General features: G+C 34.2%; 1 protein-coding gene across 4 annotated transcripts in view; it reads left to right on the forward strand.

Annotated features, from left to right (window-relative positions):
• CDK14 (cyclin dependent kinase 14) overlaps window positions 1–24,054 on the forward strand; it is a 606,959-nt gene that overhangs the window by 283,358 nt on the left and 299,547 nt on the right. For all 4 annotated transcript variants that reach the window (XM_017895344.1, XM_017895345.1, XM_017895347.1 and 1 more), the window contains one exon: window positions 11,937–11,999. In XM_017895344.1, coding sequence (XP_017750833.1) covers window positions 11,937–11,999 — 63 coding nt within the window. The remainder of the gene's footprint in view (window positions 1–11,936; window positions 12,000–24,054) is intronic.

Here is a 24,054-nt window from a genome sequence, read left to right on the forward strand (position 1 = left end):
GATTGAGCAAAGCTAGTAGTAGAAAAGAAGATAAAGAGTGATAAGTTGATCGTTGGTTATTTTTTTCATTTGACAGACAAGTCAGGAATTTGACTTTTGCTCATAGGTACTGACAAATAGTTTGGAATTCCTACTCCATTTTAACTTTTGGCAGTACTCCAGATAGAAGAATTCATGAGTTTTTTTCCCCTAGCTGTATCTGAGGGATTTTTGAATTTTGTTTACTGTTAAGAGAGCTACTTGGAACAAATTTTGTCCAATTTTGTGGATTCTTAACAGTATATTTTACTACTATTCATTTTCTCATGTTTCAGAGCATCATACTCTGTAGATAACTTGAATTTTTAAAAATAATGTTGGTGTGATCCTTTTCTCATTGAGTTTGAGAAGCCTAATTACTTTGCCCCTTCATATACACGATATTGAAATAATTTTAGAATATGGTTTTACTTAAATCACAGAGATCTTACCTAAAGATGCTGCGCTTCAGGCCAGCCATAAGAATAGTAATATAACTTGCCTCTTTCATCATATGTACCAAACAGATAGTTCATATACTTCATTGTTTACCATTACTTTCTCTGAAAGCATTGTTATTCTACATTATGTATAATATACATCTAGCCAGGAAGATTTAGATACACTCTATTTGTAACATAAATTTGTTTTTCAAACTATTTCTCCCATTTGAGAGATTTTTAGTTTGCCTTGACAGTCTTGGAGTCTATCTCACAACTTTTGCCCCATAAGTAATCAGATATTCATGACCATGTTTAAGAGTTCCTCTGTATTTTGCATTGTAAAATCTTAATAACATTGCTTCTAATACATTCTTCTGAATTTTCTCTTGGAGTAAGTCTCTCTAAAATTGTTACCACTGGGTCAAATTATATGAACAAAGTTATAAATGCTTCATTTTTAATTAAGAAGAGGAAGATTATATATTGTCATTTATTTGATTGCCATTATTCCTTTCCTCATAGTCATAAGTAAACTTCTAAATTGTGAATACTTTTTTATTCATCTTTATACATTTTATAATAATTCACTTATTATAAGAGTTTGAAAATATTGATTTTTCATTGTCATGCCAAAAAATGGAGTGACCAAATTAGCAAATTGTTTAATATTTTATTTTTGATTATGTGTTCCAGAATTACTGTTTTGAAAATTAAAAGTAGGCCAGGCGTGATGGCTCACACCTGTAATCCCAGCACTTCGGGAGGCTGAGGCGGGCAGATCGTGAGGTCAAGAGATTAAGACTCTCATGGCCAGCATGGTGAAACGCCGTCTCTACTAAAAATACAAAAATTAGCTGAGTGTGGTGGCTCATGCCTGTATTCCCAGCTACTCGAGAGGCTGAGGCAGAAGAATCATTTGAACCCGGAAGGCAGAGGTTGCTCAGTGAACTGAGATAGCACCACTGCACTCCAGCCTGGTGACAGAGCAAGACTCCATCTTAAAAAAGAAAAGAAAAAAAAATTAAAAGTAGCAGGTACCTGAAGCTCATTACATTATGGTTCAGTTTCCTGAGTCATGCATTTAGTACCTTTTAGAACCAATATTATTTTTAAAAAGACTCCATTATTCACCCCTGTATTCAGCAGAAGTTATTTCAGGATGGCTGTGTTTGATTCCTCTGTCTTCCTTCCCTTTATCTGTTCTCTCTTCCATTAGTTCTTTGTTTCTAACTCTGTTCATTCATGTTGCTTTCACCCTGTGATTTTGAGATCTTCCATATTCCTATCAAAGTGGCTCCAGAAAGTGTTGAGAGTTAAGATATTCCTGAGTACTATTTCAATTCCTTTTTTCTTGCTTTCTTCTCTGACTTGGACTCCAGAATATTTTGTGTGGCCCACTTTGTCAGCCTGTTTTTTTCTTCCTTTTTAAACAATTCTTGAGCATATTCAGTGATCACAGCATTTCATTCTCATTCCTCTAAAAAATCAGCCTGGCTTCAAAATAGCATGAATGTCCTTTTCAAGTGACTGTTTGACTCCATTAAAATTTCTTATATGATTTAGGCTTGTGAGTGGTTTGCCAGAGGGCATATAAATCATACTGCTTAACCCTTTCCTCCACTATTTGAAGAGAGCACATTTTACACATTCTTCTAATGCTGGAATAGCATATGGTTCTGTAGAATGGATTACTTCTAGCAAATTTTTCTTAATTTTTTGAAACATCCCAAAACTATACACTGAGTTTATTTAGTTTACAAAGAGAAAATCATTTATACCTCATAAGTTTTATGAGGTAAATTATATGGATATAGAAATATATTTGGATTTAAGAATTAGCTCCTACAAGATTGAAACCACTTCAGACACTTGAACTATTAAAGCATGAATACCTGCATTCCTTTTATTAGAGAAGAATGGCTTGCAACCGTCTTACTGCCTGGACAGAGCTATATAATCTGTCTATCCATGATGTCATTGCCAGAAGCCAAATAGTAAGTTTTTTTTTGTTTTTTTTTTTGTTTTGTTTTGTTTTTTAAAATGGAAGGGATTTTCAGGTTGCTGGTTTACATGATGGGAATGCATTTGGAAATGCTTCCTGTTCCAGTCACCAGCCCCAGGCTGCCCATATGTTTTGGATTCAGAAATGACAGCTGAAATCATTTAGGCAGAATTATGGGACGTCTAAGACACGTACAGGTTTATTATGACCGAAGAGAAGAAAGAGAATACATGATATGACTAAAAAGAAATGGCTAATTAGGCTTAAACTATTGCACTATGATTGCTATGAGAGGATTTTTATGTATAAAATAATATGCACGATAACTACTTTTACCCTCTTTAGGGAATATGTATGTGGTATACTGGTAGAATTTTAAACATTTCCTAAATGGCTTAAAACCAGGTAAAAATAAAACAAAACATAAATAGGCGTTGTAATATGTCAAATCAGTCTATACAGGAACAGTGGAATACTTGAGAATAACATATCTGATTGTTTGATGATGAAATAGTTTGAAGACCATGTTGTCTCTATCATCATACCATGTCTTATGATGTAACTTGAGGCATAATAATCTAGTTGTAATTATAATCTTGTCTTCAGAGTAGAGAGACAGCACTTTCGTACTGGTTCATGAATGGCTTGTTTTTGTTGTTAAAGATGATATGGAATTTTAAGATAGCATTAAACCTGAGTAACATTTGATAAAATGCTTGGAATGTTTTGTTTTTTAATCACTGTTTTAAAAATGGACCCCTCTAGGCCCGGCATGATGGCTCAAGCCTGTCATCCTAGTGCTTTGGGAGGCCAAGGTGGAAGGATCGCCTGAGGCCAGGAGTTCGAGACCAGCCTGGACAACATAGTGAGAGCCCGTCTCTGTAAAAAATAGGAAAATTAGTCAGATGTAGTGGCACATGCCTGTATTCCTAGCTACTTGGGAAGTTAAAGAGGGAAGATCCCTTCAGTCTAGGACTGTGAAGTTATGATGAACTATGATCACACTACTGCACTCCAGTGTGGGTGACAGAGAGAGACCCTGTCTCAATAGATAGGTAGGTAGGTAGGTAGGTAGGTAGGTAGGTAGGTAGGTAGGTAAGTAGATAGAGCCCCTTTGATATATAATGTATAGTGGGTACAAACTTCCTCTGTTAAACACCATGAATGCCTGTGATTTCATTTTAAAGGATAAGTTGGTTGAAGTTTCCTTTTCCTTTTATCTCATTAATGAATGATTTTCATGTGTTGGAACTCACATTATAATTTTATTAATTATAATTTGGAAGTGAAGTAGATAAGTACTCTAAAGCATAACAGGGAAAAATGCAATTTCAAAGTCTGTCTAATCTTGTGGATTGCATGTAAGACCAGTTTGAACCTAACTGCTCAGTAATTTGATGTTTTAATTCTTACAGCAATGTAGGCTGAATAAAATAGAGATTATACCTAGAGGAAATGGCATTGATTGCTATAGAAGAAAGGAGGGTTCAACTTCTGTAAATTTTCTTCAGTTGCCTCTAGCAGTAACAATTTCCCAATAAATTACATGACTGTAATAAGGTGCAAGTGAAATAGTTTAAAAACTATTAATGAAAGGATAGTAAGTTATTTCAAAATTCAGAACCACCTTTAAGTGTGGTTGTAGTGAAATGTGTGTGGTGTGTGCACTGTATCTCAGACATGGGACACTGGTAATGAAGATGACATTAGCCGGTGGGAAAATAAGCATCAAGGCATCCACCCTTGCTTCCTTGGCCACACTAATAATTACTGTCATTGCCATAAATTTTGAGACCACATGGGGTACCACAGAAGAGTAGAAATTATTGCCCTTTTTCTTCAGAAAATTGTGAATTTCTGATATTTCCTCTTACCATTGAAAGGGTGGCTTAAAGGTTTTCATAATGGGTTCATTCACCTGGAAGAGGTTGGAGTGTCTATCATCAGATGGCATGTGGACCCCAGGGAGCTTCTTAAACAAGCAGAGATCAATCAGGGAATTTTTATGCTTCCATTTTGCACTGTATTGACTAGTTTGTAACATATCCCATTTTTAAAACAATATGTTCACTTAAAGTTTTCATCAATTTCAAAAGAAAATATAACTGAAATTTGGTGTTTACACATAAACTATGCCTACCTATTTAAGATTAAATTCAGAACTATTTTTTGTAGTCTTTCTGTATCCTTATGCCAGTGAAACTATTTTCGTTTGTGTGTATGTTATCAAATCTATACAAAGCTTGAGTATATTGACTGTCCTCTCACTGTCAAACAGAAAATTAAATGAAACAGAAGTTTAAGGATATAGACTCTGTGTTTAGTGTAACTTTCAACAGAGGATTTCTGTTGGTCATCTCCATGGAATGGCTTCCATATTTTTAGCCTAGATGCAAAAACTAGGGCTATGCTATTTCAGTGTCACATTTTGGCAGTGCTCCTGAAGAACATCGAAATTAGCTTACAAATATTGTGTACACCAGGCTTGACATTATAGGAGAATGGAAACAAATGCATGTGTTCAGGAAGGGGCTTTATTTGGATTTTTGCTTTAAGGGAAAAGTCTAGTTTGAAAGCCAATGCTAATGCAAAAGCAGAATTTCTCTGAGGAACTTGGTATCTCATGAATAGGAGGTCTGATCATTTGAAGAGTCAACAATTGGAAAACCTCACTTCATGAATAATAAGTTAGGTAAAGAGAAACATAAGCACTTACTGAAAGAGGAAGTCTATTAACAATTCTCCTATACTTGTTTCTGCCCTGGAAACGGCAAAATTTCATGTCCAAGAGGTGATCTGAGTTTCTAATAGCTTTCTTACCAGTGGCTTTACATGGAGGGATATTGCTTCTTTCTGTTGACCTAAGGTCAGATTCAAAACAGGGTAAGGGATGGAGAGAGGAAAATATGCAAAGGTGAGTGTTGTTTTCTAGCTTGTTTTTTACCTTTTCTTTGATCTGGCCTCTCTGTCCTCCTCTTTTAAGAAGGGCAGTTCTCCCCTCACACCTGTTTTAAAATGGTCATTATATACATAATTAATCTTTCTAGTTACTTGCGTGTCTTTCCTTTTGAGCCTCATGGCTGTTGTTGCAGCACATGACTAAGATGAGTCAGTATAGTTCTCAGATCTGCATATGACTGCAATTAACTGAGACTCAACTATGAAAATGCCTACAAGTAAAATGTCTTTTCAATTTTCTGTCGTCTTTCTGTGTTCTGTCTTTTTACAAGGGGATATTTTCTCTTGCTTTTAAATTGATCCAGCCACAGAGAAATCAAATCAATATGAGAAACCCACAGTCTAAACCTCATAAACGCTTTTACAGAAAACATTTCACCTCCAGAGGGTTATGATTTCGGATACTCTCCTTGTGTTCCTTCCCCTGGAGTTAGTCCTCCACCTATGTAAATAACCAGATAACTGCTACCTGATGGGTATTCAACAGCAGGGAAAGAGGATGCTGACTTTTTTTTTTTTTTTTTTTTTGTCTTGCTCTGTCACCCAGGCTGGAGTGCAGTGGCACGATCTCAGCTCACTGCAACCTCTGCCTTTTGGGTTCAAGCAGTTCTCCTGCCTCAGCCAGCCAATTAGCTGGGACTACAGACATGCACCACAACACCTGGCTAATTTTTTGTATTTTTAGTAGAGATGGGTTTTCACTGTGTTAGCCAGGATGGTCTCTATCTCCTGAGCTCGTGATCTGCCCACCTCAGCCTCCCAGAGGGTACTGATTTTGAAAGGAATATAGGAATATATGCTCGTGTGGGGCTTAAGCCTTCAGAGCCTCATTCTGCACTCACTCTGTCTTCTGCTTGGTTTCTAAGTCTAGGCACACTTGGTAGCTTCCTTTAAAACCACCCACTTCATGGAAGCCATTCAGTGTAACCTTGTCAGGCACAAGTATATCTGGTAGCATTATCCTAACGCATAGCAATGGTGATACAGTAAAGGGGAAAGTGTGGGAAGAAGAAGTGAGGCATAATATAGTGAGGGAAAGACGAGGTGTTAGCCCATAGCCATGGTAGAGATTGTAGAGAAGCAATCTTTTTGATATGTGTAGTCAGCAGGGGTCCTCTTGGTATTAGAATAAGAAATAGCCAGAGATCAAGCCAGATGCATCTGAGCTTATTAGTATGTCATCATAGGAGAGTGATCTGTTGGTCCTATGCCATAGTGGTGGGTGTTCTGTTCAGAACTTTTGTACCCAGAAGTGCCTTTTGGCATCATTCTTAAGTGTAGTTCTGTGTTTCTGCATAAGCGCAAATCATAAGGGTCACATAATCCAATGAGTAAAACTAGGGAAAGAATGTATAAAGAAAAAAAGATATGTACAATATAATGAAATTTGTAATTCAGGCACATGTAATGCAGTCCCTGGCACAGTACTATGTATTTAAAAAGAGAGAGGGAAAACAAACTGCTTTTAGTTTAGGTAAAATAGATGTTTGTGAAACATCAATTTTAAGGTGCAAAATGTGACGTTGTACTACCTCTTGTTCCCTCTTCCATATGAGATTCTCCATATTCTTGCTTCTAATCACTCAGAGCACTCTGAGGTTAGTGATATGATGCTGGATGTAGTTTCAGTGATTGTGTATAGAGAGTGGTGGCATGGGAATAGGAATGTCTGGGCATGCACATAGGAAGAACACATATGTAAAGATTAAATGCAACTCCTGGAAGTTCTGGGGGAACTTTTGACTGTATGTATCATTCCTGTTTTTATTGCAATTCCTTCCAACAATTCTTCCCTACTTCCCTACCTCTAAACACACTACAGAAAATCACCATCATCATCATCATTAATCATCATCACCTATAGTATCCACAGTGTGCTGGGCAATGTTCTGAAACTGTTATGGATATTTACCAGTTAATTTTCACAATGACCATATGAGGTTAATATGAAAATTGAACTAGGATTATCCTCATTACAGAGGTTATGTAACCTGCTCAAAGTTACGTAATCCTGATTTATAGAGATTATGTAACCTGCTGAAGGTTATACAGCTAAGGATATATGTGATATGTGCACATACACATACCACATTTCCATGCCCTACATCTAAAAAAAAACCTTACATTTTAAAGGTTTGGAAAAGTCTTTTAAGTTTTCCCAGATCTCATTTCTGGAGATGATCTTTTTCCTGCAATTCTTGATGCTAATGTCATTGGACTTGGAGGATCAGGATTTTTTTTTCTCCAGTCCTAGTGTATTTCCATAGTTTTGTTGTTTCATTTTTAAACAAGAAGCTTGAATACTTTATTCTTAGAAAGGTTTAAGATAATTCACAAACATATAATATACACAGAATGTTAGCTCTGTGAGTGTAGAGTTCGTCTTATTTATGCAAAGTTGGCATTCTATAAATACATGCCATATATATAACACCATAAATGTTCTTTTGTAGCTACCACTATTTCACTTCTTTAATTTGTTAATTTTAGAGGATCATATTAACATATGTTTTTATATTGAACTATTTCTCATTTCTAAGATTAGCCTTGTTTGGTCTTGATGTGTTAGTTTTTTAATGCCATATTGAATTTTAGCACCTACTGTTATTATTTTTAGAATATATACATCTGTGACTGTGATCATAGAGAGATTGTTTTAGTTCCCTCCATCCCTTTCTTGTCCTTGCCTGGTTTGACATTGTGTTTTAAAGAAGGAGTAGGAAGCATTCTTATCTTTTTCTGTACTCTGGAATAACTCGTATATGTTATTTGAAGATTCGGAGCATTTTAAATTAAAACTGTCTGAATTCAGTACCTTTTTAGTTATAGCCTTTCCTATCTCACAAATTTTGTAACTTATGTTTTATTTAGAAAAACTTTTTTTTTCTAGATATCAAATGTACTGGTTTAAAGATGTACATTGCTGTATTTTAAAATCTTCCTATTTTTAGTTGTCACCTTTTCTTTTCTTTTCTTTTCTTTTTGAGACATAGTCTCACTCTGTCTCCCAGGCTGCAGTGCAGTGGCTTGATCACGGTTCACTGCAACCTCCGTGTCTCGGGTTCAAGCGATTCTCCTGCCTCAGTCTCCCTAGTAGCTGGGATTGTATGCACTCGCCATTGCACTTGGTTAATTTTATTTTGGATTTTTAGTAGAGATGGGGTTTTGCCATGTTGCTCAGGCTGGGCTTGAACTTCTGACCTCAAGTGATCTGCCTGCCTCGGCCTCCCAAAGTGCTGGAATTACAGACATAAGCCACCACGCCCACCCTCATTTTTCTCATTCTTAATGATGATTATGTTTTGGCAAACTCCTCACTTAAAAAAAAAATCAGACTTGCCAAAGGTTGGTTTTATTAGGCTTTTCAAAGAAGTGCGTTTTTGTTTAATTGTTCAAACTTATTGTTTTCTAGTTTTTCTATTTAATGTCTGCTGTTAACTGCATTGATGCCTTCTCTCTCTCTCTCTCTTTTTTTTTCTTGTCTCTTTTGTTTTCTCTAGCTTTACTTTATTGGTTGTTTTATTTATTTTTAGTCTTTTTTATGTTAAAATAAATACATTTAAAAGTCTAAATTTTCTTGTTGATGCTCTGACCAAATTTAATTGCTTTGAAATGTAGTGTATTTATTTTCATTTTTTACGGATTTAAGTATTTTAGACTTTTAACTTTTGTAAATTTTAGGAAAATATATTTTCTATTCATTCCTCCCTTTCTCATTCTCTCTCTTCAACTGATTTTCTTTCTTCCTTATTTTCCTCCTGCTGCCTTTGAACTTAAAACACCATTTATTGGAAGAAACCTTATTTATATACTACTAAAAAAAAATTCACTGAATTAAACTATGATTGAATGCTTTCTTATTCAGAATTTTTATTTTTTGCTTATTGAAAGAGCTGTAGAAGTTTTAATTCTGGTACTTAAAAAAATAATCTTACATGAAAATTTCAATAAATGGTTTCCAGATAACAATTAGGGCTCATCCTTCACTATTTCTTCTTCAGATGGTCCTTAAGTTGTTTGTTGGTGACTCATGCCATTGAGTAAACTCTGCAAATTGAGCAAAATAAAAAGTTTGCTCAGACACGGGCAATAAGAACTATATTGCATTCATTGCCTGGGTAATCGTAAATGAATGCTGTTGTTCCAATATCAAAGATGAAAAGAATTATATGTTTTAGAGTTGATGAAATATAATATACTCTGATGTTAATTTTATTCAGTTTTGAGGAAAGGATGTAGTATGATTTCAGCTTTCTGGAAATTTTTGAGATTTTCTCTTTGTCTCTAGGCCATTTGTGTTTAAAAAGCATGTGTAGCCTGAGTTTATTGGCCATTTTATTTAATTGTGTTATATCCTTTATAGCTTTACTCTTTTGGCCAATTCCATTTGTTAATTTTTGAAAGGAGTAAACAAAACCCTTCAAGATTTTGTGAAATTTTCCGATTCTTCTTTCATGTTTGTCAATTTTTGCTTTTAATAATGTATCCTATTGTTAGGTATGCAAATGTTGAATACATGTTTCTTGAATTCTGTTAAACGTGATTTTACATTGATATATCTGATTCCTTTTATTGGTATTTACAATATAAATAACAAAATATCAAAAGTATAAATAAACTTTTATTTTCAGACTTTCTGGATTTTGGTATTTATTGTTCTTAGTTTGTATTTGGGAAGCAATATGAATTTGATTTTCTTTGTTTTAAAACTGAGATTTTACATTTTAATAAGCATTTCAACACATCATGTATATGTGATTATTATCTATTATACCATAAGTAGAAAGTACTTATCATATACTGGCTTCAAAAACAAATGTTCGCACATTCTTTGTTTGTCCTTCTCTGAGGTTGGTGTTATCCTTATTTAAGGATGGGGAAGTTAACAATATGAAGTTACAAAATGGCAGTTTGGGGTCCAGAGTCATTCCTCATTTCACTAAATGCATGAAATAAAACTTTCATATAGTTACTCAGGGAAAACTCCATTGAACCTATTTTAATCATATTTTAGGTTTGTTTTTAGCGTGCTATCCTATATGTAAAAGTATTCCCATCTGTACTTCGTTTCTTTTTCTCTTTGTCTGACATTTTGCCTGGACCAGAGTGAGAATAATTTCCAAATTAATCATAGTTTCTACCCTCATGGAGTTTGACTTTGATTTAGAAGCTAAATCAAAGCTTGAGCATTGCCCAAGATAAAGGCAATTTCATCTCAGAACATATCTAAGAGCATTTTCTCTGACCCATTTTCTTTGCCTTTGCCCTTCAATTGGCTAACTTCTTTCATTCTCTACTCATGTCTTACTTAGAAGTAACTTCTTCCAGAGACCTTTCTGAAATCTCTAGACCTCATTAGGTTTCCCCTGCTGTGCCCTTGAACATCATCCGGTACTATTCTTAAAATAACACACAGCAGACTTTACTGTAACCAGTGGCATGTCTGTTTTTTCTCCATTTGCATCTGTTTCATTTACTCCTATGTTCTTAGTGACTAGTGTTGTGCCTGGAACATATGGGCTCAAAAAGTACATGATGAATGATGAAGGCTAATTTCTGCTTTGTATCCTCAGCAATTATCACCTGGCATGCAATAAAAGCTTAATAACGGAATCTGAACTGTTGTTATAAATGACTACAGCAAGGTTCTTGACTGTATTGTAAAACTTGTACTTCCTCAGTAATTCAAGCCTGATAGTGGGGCACAAATGCTCATGTTCATTGGCTTTCACAGAATGATTAAATGTTTCAGTCTTATAAATCTGATAGTACTCCAATAAAAGAAGAAAAATGTGAATAGTAACTACATGCTTTTAAAAAAATTTATCTAGTTTATAATATAAGCAGAAAAAGCATTAAGAAGAAAATATATATTTGTGGACAAATCAAGCTTCGCATATTTAAAAGAATAACAGCATGAGATGTTGAATATTCTTTTAAACTTAGATCTGGATATATTTATCTTAATTTTTAGTTTTGAAGATGTTTCTGTTAAGTTATGAAGCATATTTGCTCAAATATATTCAGGAATTGTAAAAACCTGAAAATTATTTTTTCTGAATATTGACATAAAGATAAATCCAGTGATTAATTTTACTAGCAGAATGTATTTGTTGTAATTTCATCTCGTATAAAATAAGTATTTTTTATTTGCATTTGGAAAATATAGGATAATTGATGTTATAATTGCATTGGTTAATTATGTTTTCTAAGTTAAGGCATAAGGATATATTCAATGAAGAGGAAATGAGACACTTAACAAATTATGGACATGTATTATTTTTAATACATATAAATATTTAACATAAAACAGAGCCGAGAGGGAAAAATAATGTTTCAATTGTGGTTAAAATTAGGGGGTGGGGAGGCATGCCACTACATAACACTGAAAAATCCACCCACTTGTCTTTTATTTGCTCTATTCAGAAGGTAATGGTGACATTGAAGTAGGAAGATATTGATTTATCATGTTATAGCCAGAGGGTTATTAATATGTTTTTCCTTTTCTCTTTTAGCACACTGATTTATGTCAGTACATGGACAAGCACCCTGGGGGGCTGCATCCAGATAATGTGAAGGTAGGAAAAGATCTTTTTGAGACAAGGGTTAACATTCTTGATGTGTATTTTTTGAACTGAAGTCTAGCATCTCTACCATAACATATTTAAATTTTTAAAACTTTTTGTGTAAAGAGAAGTGATATTGAGGTGAACCGTAGTCATTGCTTCAGTTGAGTTATTGGAAGCCATGTTTTAACATTAAATATTTTTACTGGGGTATTAATATTTAGATCTTATATTTTCTTACTGGAGAAACATTTGCTAATAATGAGTGAAAACCATTGGAATCCTTCTTTTTAACACTTCATAGTAGAGGGGAGTCTCAGTTCTAGCGTGGAACCCATACTGATGTACCAGTTGGTTTCAACATAAAGCATCATTATGATCCAAAACAATGTTATGGTGGGTTCACAGTGCATGTCTTTTTATTTGTATGTACAAGCATATTCTACTTCCTGCTACTGTTTTTCCTTTCTTTTACTAGAAATTTTAGTACCGAGTATCAAAAGAACTACGATTTCCTAAGACTTGACCTCACAATCATCTTGGGAAATTATTCCAAAATTTCAAGTTTCAAACAGGAACTCCTTCTTCATATATGCAATAGAATTAGAAGAGATCAAAGTTATATCTGATATTGCTTAATTATGTTCTTATATTGTGTAACTCAAATGACTACATTTCATAATCCTGAGAACCCATTGAGTATTACAGATGTATTTGAAGTAAAATTATTCATCTCCATTTCTTCCAATTTGTTACGAGAAACCTTAGTAATAAACTGAGAGGTCTTCACTTTATTCCGTAGTCGAATCACCTGGGAAACTTTATATGTGTGTGTATAAATGTGACAAATTAATAATGAGGGTTTTATGGTGGTCAGTTACACTGTATAATTTTAAAATGTAGGAATTTATAGGAACTCTGTCAAAACATTGTTAAATAAATAATGGAATCGATATAGAAATTATAGTCTGTTGATTTTTTCATATGTTTTCTTTTGTTGTGTTTTATTAGATTGCCTTTCCTTGAAGTTTTTTGACTGTTCATTTTCTTAAAATCTGTAATCACTAACATATAGTTTATTAGTAGTTAGGTTAGAAATTTTAATGGATGAAACTACCTGTTTTATTAATCTTGTCCATGTTCAATTCCAACTCTAAATATTAGTATTATAACATGAACATAATTTTTTAACATTAAAGTCGCAAGTTCTCTCATTCATACTTTCGCGTGTTCTCTTCTTAGGGTTTATTAACTTTGAAGTCAATAGTACAATACATCTTCATTCTTGTTTCCCACTCTATCCCTGAGAATGTGTCGATCACCTAGCTAGTGAGACCATTGGCCCTGGGGAGCTCAGAAGTTCACCAGCCCCGGTGGAAATGAGCAAATCCTCTGAGCTAACTTTGACTTCCTGACTTTCACATTCAGTGATTCAATTGAGATTAAAGAACTGATTGAACCTTTCCCACAGTCATGACATCACTGGGCTTTTATTATTCCTGTTTAGTTTCTCACCAATCATCTGTGTGTCATTAGTTATCAGCAACTGTTGGTGGAAAATTTTGTTGATGAAAAAAAGAAAACTTCTTTCCACAAAGCATTGCTGTGTTCTCTGTCCACAGGCCAGTGACTGATGAATTTTGTCCCATTTTTACTGTACATTCTGCTTCTTCCATTACATTTTATTTTCCCTTATCTCCTAATGGTCATGGAGAGATGGGTCTCAAGGTTACTGTTTCTCAGTAACTGGGCTGTACCTCTAGAAACTGTCTCACTAACTCTTGTTCAAGCTTTGTGTGCTTTTCTTTCATCCCGTGGTCATTCGTCATACTTTAAACACTTACTGTTTGCTCCTCATTCCAAGTCCAGGTTGCACTGTGGTGATAAACAAGGTTTAACACTGCAGGACTTGGTGCCTCCTAGGACATGGTGAGAAACTTAATGATGAATGAAATGTGTAGTCAGTGTAGAAATAATGTCACAGGAATTATATGTGATACTTACAGCCAGCCTGGGTATTTATATCAGCAGGAACTTTTCTTACTTGGAAGTTGTTTAATATGGTCACAGATAGATGCCTTACTACATTTTTGTTTTTAAAAGAATGTGATGTGATTTACCGCTTCCTATTTTTAAAAATACCTTAAAAGCAGCAAAATGTATTAATCTATGGGGATTCCTTTCCTCATAACTAGTGAAATCTTTGATTTGTTGAGGATCTTCTGAAATGTCCTTGACAGTCTCAGTTCTTGGCATATTTGTGGATACAAGAAACCTCAGTAATAAACTAACAGGTCTTCACTTTATTCCACAGTAGAGTCACCTGGCAAGCTTTATATGTATATATGTATAAACACACACACACACAAACACACACACACACACACACACACACACACACATATATATATATTCTCACCTCCCAGAATCAGGATGTCTGCACAGTATAATATTGGGAATTTTAGCCAGAGTAATCAGCCAAGAAAAAAAATGAAAAAAAATCCAAATTGGAAAAGAAGAAGTCCTCTGATCATCTCTCCTTGCAGACAAAGTAATCTTATGTATAGAAAAATCTAAAGACTCCACCAAAAAAAGTTACAAAACTGATAAACTAACTCAGTAAAATTGCAGGATAAAAAGTCAACATATAAAATTAGTAGTGTTTCTTCCCCAATAATGAACTATATGAAAAAGAGATAAAACAATTTAATTGATAATAGTTACCAAAAATTATGTAGGAATCAGTTTAATCAAGGAAGGTGAAAGACCTGTATAAGAAAACTGCAAAACAGTGATCAAAGAAATTGAAGAAGCTACAAATGGAAAGACATCCTATGACCATGGATCAGAAAAATTAGTATTATTAAAATACCATACTACCAAAAGAAATGTACAGATTCAATACAATTCCTATCAAAATACCAATGACATTCTTCATGGCAGTAGATAAACAATCCTAAAATTTATATGGAACCACAAAAGAACCCAAATAGCCGAAACAATACTGCACAAAAAGAACAAAGCTGGAGATTTCATACTATGTGACTTCAAAATACAGTACAAAGCTATAGTAACCAAAACAAAATGTTATGGGTATAAAAAAGAGACACATGGACAAAGGGAACAGAAAAATGCTCAGAATAGAGAATCCCCAAATTAATCCGCAAACCTATAGTCAACTGATACTTGATAGAGGTGTCAAGGACATACTTTCGGGAAATAACATTCTCTACAATAACTGGTGCTGGAAAACCTGGAAATCCACGTGCAGAAGAATGAACCAAGACCTCTATTTTTCACCATATACAAAAATCAACTTCAGTTGGATTAAAGGCTTAAACATATGACCCAAAACTGTTAAACTCAGGCAAGAAAACATGGGAGAAACACTTCAGGACTTTGGTCTAGGAAAAGATTCTATGGCTAAGACCTCAAAAGCACAGGCAACAAAAATAAAAATAACAGATAAATGGGACTATATTAAACTCATAGGCTTCTGCAAAGCAAAGAAAATGAGCAAAGATACAACCTGTTGAATGGGAGAAAATATTTTCAAACTTCATCTGACAAGGGACTAATATTTAGATTATACAAGGAATTCAAACAACTCAACAGCAAAAGAAACAAACTCATTAAAAAGTAGGCAAAGGACCTGAAAAAACCTGTCTCAGAAGAAGACATACAAATGGTGCATAGGTAGTAAAACATGCTCAACATCACTAATTATCAGAGAAGTAAAAATCAAAACCACAATGAAATTCCATCTTACCCCAGTTAGAATGGCTATCATAAAAAAGACAAAACATAATAAATGTTAGTGAAGATGTGGAGAAAAGGGAAGTCATACACTGTTTGTGGGAATATAAATTAGTGCAGTTATTATGGAGAACCTATGGAGGTTTCTTAAAAAACTATAAATTGAACTACCATATGATCCAGCAGTCCTACTAATGGGTGTTTATCCAAAAGAAAGGAAATTTCTGCACCACCATGTTCATTGAAGCACTATTCACAGTAGCAAATATATGGAATCAATCTAAGTGTCCATCAACAAATTGATAAAGAAAATGCAGTACATACATACAATGGAAGGTTTTTCAGCCATAAGAATGAATGAAATCCTGTCATTTGCAGCAGTGTGGATGGAACTGAAGGTTATTATGCTAAGTGAAATAAGCCCCTTACAGAAAGACAAATAGGATGTATTTATATTCATATATGAGAGCTAAAAAGTTGATCTTGTGGAGGTAGAAAGTAGAATGATAGTTACCACAGGCTGGGAAGGATTTGGGGGTGGGGGATGAAGAGAGATTGATTAACGAGTATAGACATACTGTTCGATAGAAGGAATATGTTCTAGTGTTGACAGCACAGTAGTCTAACAATAGTTAACAACAATACATCGCGTATTTCAAAATAATTAAAAGAAAAGATTTGAAATGTTCCCAAGATGAAGAAATTATAAATATTTGAGGTCAGGGATATCCTAAATACCCATCATTATACATTGTATGATTGTACAAAAATACCCTGTGCTCCCCAAAATAGGTACAAATATTATGTATCCATAAAATTTACTTTAAAAGTAGCTTTGGGTAGGAAATATGGGTATTTGCTCAGACTCAAGGATGAGAGGCCAAGGTATCTCCCATGATCTACAGCATCTCCTGACTCTCCCTGTATCCCTGCATCACTTTACTCCCCAGCCTTGGGAACATGTATACTTGCCAGCAATCCTAACCTCTTGTTCTTCCACAGCCCTGCAGCCTGCTGGCTTCCATTGCTCCTCACTCTGCCAGCAGGGGAGCGGGTGGTGACCCAGAATAAGGTGGGGGCTGTGTAGGTCAGAAAGAGGCAGGAGAGAGCTTGAGAGACTGGGCTTGGCATGGAGAGCTTCAGACAGCAAGAGTTGTGCCTCAAGGGAGAAGATTTTAAGAGTATTCTGGGAAGGATCTGATCTTTCCAAGATAACAAACCTAAAGAATCCAAGAAACTCTCCAGTGAAGACCCCAGTTGACAAATGAGTAACTTGGAGGAAGCCAAGTTGCTTTCACTGATTGGATAGGGATAGGTAGAGAAGGAAACTTTAAAAAATTATCATTAATAGTCTCAGAGAGAGACAAGAAGATAATTCATCCATAAAACAAGAATATCATATTATTTTTGAGAAGCAGAATTTAGTCAACACAGAGGAACTCTTGGAAATTAAAAATATAACAAAGTAAAAACAACAATAAAATCATGGAAGATAAAATTGAAGAAATTTGCCAGAAAATAAAACAAAAAATACAAAGATGAAAACTGGGAAAGAAAGTATCAAAAAATCAGAGGTCTAATATAGGGGATCCCACATCTGAATAACTGAGGAAAAAAGAAAGGAGGGAATCATTAAAGTAATAACTATGAAACCATAATTTTTTCAAATGTATAGGCTTGAGTTTTTAGATTAATGCCTAGAACATTTAAAAAAGAAACTGAAAATAATGTTCATTATTGCAAAATTTCAGAACACTGGGTTCAAAGAAAAATCCATAAAAAAGGAAACAGGTTTACTCCATGGGATCAAGAATTACAATGGCATCAGATTTTCAGCAGTAACACTGAAAGGGGGATGGCAGTGAGACAATAGCTTAAAAAATTGGACACAGAAGTATTTTCAGCCTAGAATTCTGTGCAAACTGTCAATGAAGTATGAAGGTAAAATTACCATTTTCAGATACACAAGGAGTTGAAAATTTTGTTTGTGTTAAATTCTTTCTCAGGAAGATACTTGAGGATATACTCCACTGTTGCTTAAAAGATGGGAAAAGAATTTGGTGTTGAATTAGTAGTGACCACAAAGAAAACTAAACAAAGGGAAACAAACTGACAAACAAAAGAACTAGATTATTACTAACACCAGGAAAAGCAAATTTTTATGCAGGGGAAAGAAAGATATTCATAGTAAACTTTATAACTCACCTGTAAATAACATTTACATGGTCAAAATAATTTAAACATTGAATGCTGATGTAATTTAAAACAAAACAAAATAAAAAATACCTCTTTAAGTGATAATGCTGTAGCCAAGCTCATTCTAGGACCAGCGTCCTGGAATGGTTTGTTCCAGCCCCCGACATTTCATAGAAAATAAACGTCAGGATCACTGAGATGATGGAGCGTGTTAAAGGGCTTTTTAACTCTTTGTCCAATGTTCTTTTCCCTGAGCTACATGATTAATACATTAAATTACTGTAATTAGCTTGATTATTTGTGACTTTAGAAACACTAAATCACATAGGTTCATCATCATTTTCATATTGAAGATAATGGTGATACTTTCTCCAAGGGTATGGAAAGTTAAAAAATAGATGTAGCTTGTTAAAGCCTTGTGTTTTGGCATCTGAATTGCAGTGCATGGAAGCAGACAACCCTTATCACGATGTTTGTTTCTATGAGAGGCCACTCATCTAATTATGCATTGGGATTTCCTCACTGTTTGCTTGGAGACAAGGGTCTCCTCCAGAGTTGCTTTAGGATCTGAACTGTAGGTGAAATTATTCTCAAAAAATTCTGACTATGACATAGTGACAGATGTCTCATGGGTATTTCTGTTTGATATATAAACATATTTTTTCATGTGGTGATATTTATTGTCACTTAAATCTATGAATATAAAAATGAAGAACATAAATATAATGTTTACTAAGTTAACAGCTGTTCATAATGCTGTGCTAGATATTAATTTTTTTTAAGTTGATCTTCCCATCATCTTAGATTGTTGGGGAAAAAAAAAAACAAAAAACCTCAGCTGAGCTAAAATAAGACATTGTAATAGTTCTTTATAAATTTATGGAGATAGGAAAACCAGGTGAGATAAGCTATTGTCTTTAAAAGAGCATGTCCTTTTAGTAACACAGAAGCTCTATGTTTGCTAAACACTTCACAGATTATTAAATGTTCAGAATGTGATTAAATACTTGATTTTTATTATGGTAAACAACAGGAAAACACAGTGATCAAATCATTTTGCTTCTAAAGTTAGCAATTTCAACTTTTAGTTTCATCATTCTTCAGCATGACAATATATATAAACATTTTAAACATTTATCTAGGATTCTAAAATATACATATTTTTCTTTGTTTATATTTTATATATAATTGTGTATTGTAAAAATGTGGATATCCTGCATTTAAGAATTGTGGAGATTGTTCCTTAGTGAGACTTGGGTAGAATTTCAGGCATTACAATGGTCATGTATCCTGGAAGAATGAAGGGGAGAAAAAAAGAACAACTGGAACTACACATAGCTCCTGATTTCATAATAAACAAGATAAGATAATTTTGTACTAATTCCCAGCAAAACATTCGTGAAAGTTTTATTTTTCTTGATGTGTATTTCTTGTAAGCACTGGAATAGACTCATTTTAAAAAGCCAGTGTTAACTAAATTTCTAGACTCACTTTGCTACTTTAATTGCCTACAGAAGTTGTCTGTTACCAATATGGCATTATGAAATAAATATTCACTAATAATAAATAGTTTATTTCTAAGCATAGTATCAATTTTTGACAAGTGGGTAATTTTAGCAATTAATTAGTGGACGATTTAAAACCTGGATCAAAAGCCTGAGGACATTAGCCTTGTTATAAATACTTATGATGATTAAAGGCATTGCAACCAGTTTGTAGATGGTGGTAACTGGTATGTGGGAAACTGGTTAGAGTATTTTTGGAAAGGTAGTTAAATTCCCCACCCCCTTTAAAGACCATTCACTATGAATTATATTGGGTTTGAGCTATCATAGTTGAATATAGAACTTGTATTAATTCTTGATTTTATAATTCTCAGTGGTTTACAGATTGACCATTGCATTTTCACAAATGACTATAATGGTCTAAATTTCATCCTTTATTCAGTTTTTCATGTGTTCTTTAAAAATTGATAAGCATGAGAGACTGAAAATTAAGATTCATGAAAAAAAGATTAATTGATGCTTTCTCCAGCTGATACCCAGAAATGTAGATGTTTGAATCTTATTACCATGATGAGATTGAATCTTCCTGTGTTTTATGTAATGTACCTCCATTTGTGTTATCATAATGACTTTTCTAGAAGATTCCCTGCAAAACACATTTGCCCCTTTTTTTATGAACAAGTGAAAATGACCAAAGTAATTTTGAACTTCCTGACTTATTCTCTGAAGTATCTGAAATCCTATTGACATAAAGCTGATTCTTATTTTTCATTTCAATAGATATATTAATGAAAAGGATAGGAGGTTTATTATGGTTGAAAACTTGCTATTTTTCTTTAATAGACCAGAGAATAAGCAGGTGTATAAAAGACAGAATAATGCTATGCCAAATTAAGATTTTCGTATACAGATGGCACTGAGAATTGATTTCTAAATGAGACTTTCTAATGTTCTGATAGAAAACCAAGTGACACCTGATTTTCTCAATATTCTTCATTAGAGCTTCTCATTTAGCTCCTAATAATTTCCTACTACACATGACTGTGAATATTATAGAGCCTTTCCTCATTCTGTATTTTAAGAAATATGATTATTTCATGAGGCCATTAAACAATGTTTTAAAAATTTCACACTGTCTCCGTGTCCGCCTTTTTTTTTTTTTTTTTTTGGATGTTTTCATCTTATTTTATAATAATAAAATAATCTTCCATATCTAGAAAGTGGAGGACTAGCGATAAAAGAAAATGAAATTCCACATGTCAGCTCATATTGTTTTGGACATTCAGAGGGTATCTGAGTAGTGAATTTTCTGGTTAAGATGTGGGGCGTACATTTAGTTGTTTAGAACATGTCTTTTGCATCCTCGGGATCATCTGCTGATTTGCTCGTAACAATTTGGATACAGCAAAGGAATTAAGGCCAGCTAATTAAATAGTACACTGTTTCCTAGAGATCCTTTAAAATCCAGATTGAAAAGAAATCACCCCAAAAAATGATGAAATGCAGACAATGATTGGAAGTGTTACATGGTTCTTTAATTGTTAGTTACCCAACTTGGGAGTTCCCATTAAGAACAGGGGAAACACCCTCCTGGGCTTTACACTCATCGCCTTGCCTCTCTCCAATTTAAGATGGATCTACACACGACTTGTTTGTTTTCATGTTTTCCAGGACAGACATGAGACCCTGAAGGGAAATAAGCTCAAGTAGTAGAGTATACACATATTGTCTTGGATAGGCACAACATTCATGTGTCCAGCCAGTACAGTTCATAGGTATTTTCTCATTCCTGTATAAATTTCTGTTACTTCAGACCCCTCTGAGAGGATGGAGAAAGAGGTTTGCTGATCATACGTATTTAAATTCACAAGTTGTTAAATGTTACATCCCATTTGAAATTAGTGTTTCTTTGATATAGCTTGTTTTTGTGATTTACTCCAAGGCCTTTAAACTCAAGATCTATCACCTTTGTCAATTTTTCAATCCACATCTCTCTCTTTTAGTTATACTAGCCTTCTCAGTTGATATTAAGTTAATTCATTTTGATTTAGTATCTAAGATGTTACTTTAGTCAGAAAAACCATTTAAACTCTGAATATTGATTTGTTTTCATATAAAAAAGAATGGCCCTGTAGTTGGGAGAGAGTAGCATATGTTCCCAAATGAAGTTGAGTAGGAAGAACTACTGACTCTCCATTTCCCAATTTAGATTTTGTGCTATTTCTGTATAGTTCAGAAAAGCGCTTATTAGGTCAGTCCTATAATTCTGACAGACAGAAACTTGAGAGTGACAGAATAAGATTATGTTATTTGAATTTCTTAGAACCGTTCTTTCAGTTTTTCTCTTGGAAAATTATGTTAGATAGCTATTAAATCCAACAGCTTGTCTTTAACAGTTTCTGCTCAGCTAGGGAATATTTCTAATACTAATTTAAGGCAGATGCCCACCTTTATTAAAGGGAAGACCCAGCCCCCGCCCCCACTCCGTCCACATGCTTCACGGTATATACAAAGCCCAATAACTTGGAAACCTGCTTACTGTACTAGATCTTCTTTTACAGAACTTGACAAAACCAAGATCACTCACACTAGCCTCACTTGACTCATTATAAGTCTCCCAGCTCTAGATCCTATGGCTTTAAACTGCCTGCTCATTGTGGGCACCTCCATACTGGAAACACCACCTTGCTTGGTATCCGCCATTGCCTTGAAGTAGAGAGTGTGCAATGGAAGGCCAACTTACTTGGTAAGCTAAGCAGTTATTTCCCCAGAAGCTTGCCCATGAACCTGAAATTCTCATTTTTTGAGTTATTTCTCTCCGGAAAGTTCTCATCTTTAGGAGAAGCATATTAATATTCAAAGATCTTAAAGAATGTAAATTAAATTGTTACATTATCTGGAGATGACAAAACATGTTACGTCAGAGCCTTAGAGAGTGTAACTAAAAAAGCAGAAAGAAGAATGAAAGAACTCAAACAGGGCAGAAAAGTGGCAAGACAGACTCCTTCTGCTACTCAGATTTTCCAAGAAATGGATCTGTAAAATATATATTGCAAAAAAATACACGTGAAAGGCCTGATGCCTTAGCATGAATGCTTGTGTCTTATACCATCCCAGTAGCACACTTAACGCTGTCAAGTATGTCCAAAGTGACACATAAATTATACTTAATGTTGAATAGCTAGGGTTTTATTTCTGTCTTTTTTTAATATCTCTGTATAATCCTCTAAGTATTCTTTAAAAATTCAATACTTTGAATTGTAATGATGCTTTGTAAAATTATTTGGTGTACATTGCATTACAAATTAGGATTTAATATTTGCATTAACTGTTTTGAAACTCAACTAAATGGAATGAATCATGATGAATCATTTTGTGGCTTTTAAAACTGAAGACCTAGTATTGCAGTTAGACCATTATCTGATGCATATTACAAAATATTTTGACGTTGACTGCATATTATTGGGATTTTAACTAATTATTTTTAACTTCTAGGAAGTTGGATATACGGATAGTTTAAGGTTTGTGCATTAAAACCTATGAATTTTAAATGATACAGTGTTAAATATGGAACATACTGTTTGAAGTATTTATTATTCATATATAACTTTCATTTATCTACCAGTATCATATTTTGTAGCTTTAGATTCACATAGTATATAGCTGTTTTAATTAAATAGTATGCACACCTTTTTGGATAGCAGCCCTCTTAATTATAGTGTCAGAGTAAGACAAAAATGGATTCAAGTATCAGCACTGTCTCTTACTTACTATGTGTTCCTTTGACCAATTTACTTAATTCCTTTTTTTAAAAAACTTTTAAGTTCAGGGGTACATGTGCAGGATGTGCAGGTTTGTTACATAGGTAAAGCCATGTCATGGAGTTTGGTTGTACAGATTATTTTATCACCCAGGTATTAAGCCTTGTATCCATTGGTTATTTTTCCTGATCCACTCCCTTCCCCCACCCTTCACCCTCTGATAGGCCGCAATGTGTGTTGTTCCCCTCTGTGTGCCCATATGTTCTCATCATTTACCTCCCAAGAATAAGTGAGAATATGTGGTATTTGGTTTTTTCTTGTTATGTTACTTTGCTAAGGCAATTCACTTAATTTATCTGTGACTTTATTTCTTTTTCTGTGAAATAGGGATAGTAATATCTACCTGGTAGAGGTGTTGTAAGGGTTAAATTATCGAATGTATATAATACACTTAGCAAAATGTCTAGCATAGTAAGCACTCAATAAATGGTAGTGATTCAACTCTAGTTGTTTATCTTATAAAATCCCTTCCATTTCTGTTATTCATAAAATAATGGAATGATGTAATTTAACAATGTGAAATGGTTAACAAAGATATCTAAGACTCAAATCAACCATGTTTAAGATGAGAAACCTGAGTTACAGAGATGACAAAAGAGTAGCGTAATTATCTTTGTAAGACGTTACTGCAGTATTGTAAATGGTAGGGCCCATTGCTAATGACTCCCATTAGTAGATTTCTTAGTCTCCTGTAAGCCCTGAGAGACCCTGCACATTACTTAAAAGAAGTTGACACATGCCCTGAAAAATCTACAAGATATTCACTGTGCTTCATCTCAGATTAAAGTG

The sequence above is a fragment of the Rhinopithecus bieti genome, unplaced genomic scaffold (genome assembly GCF_001698545.2).
Source record: "Rhinopithecus bieti isolate Rb0 unplaced genomic scaffold, ASM169854v2 scaffold_26425, whole genome shotgun sequence".
NCBI lineage: Eukaryota > Metazoa > Chordata > Mammalia > Primates > Cercopithecidae > Rhinopithecus > Rhinopithecus bieti.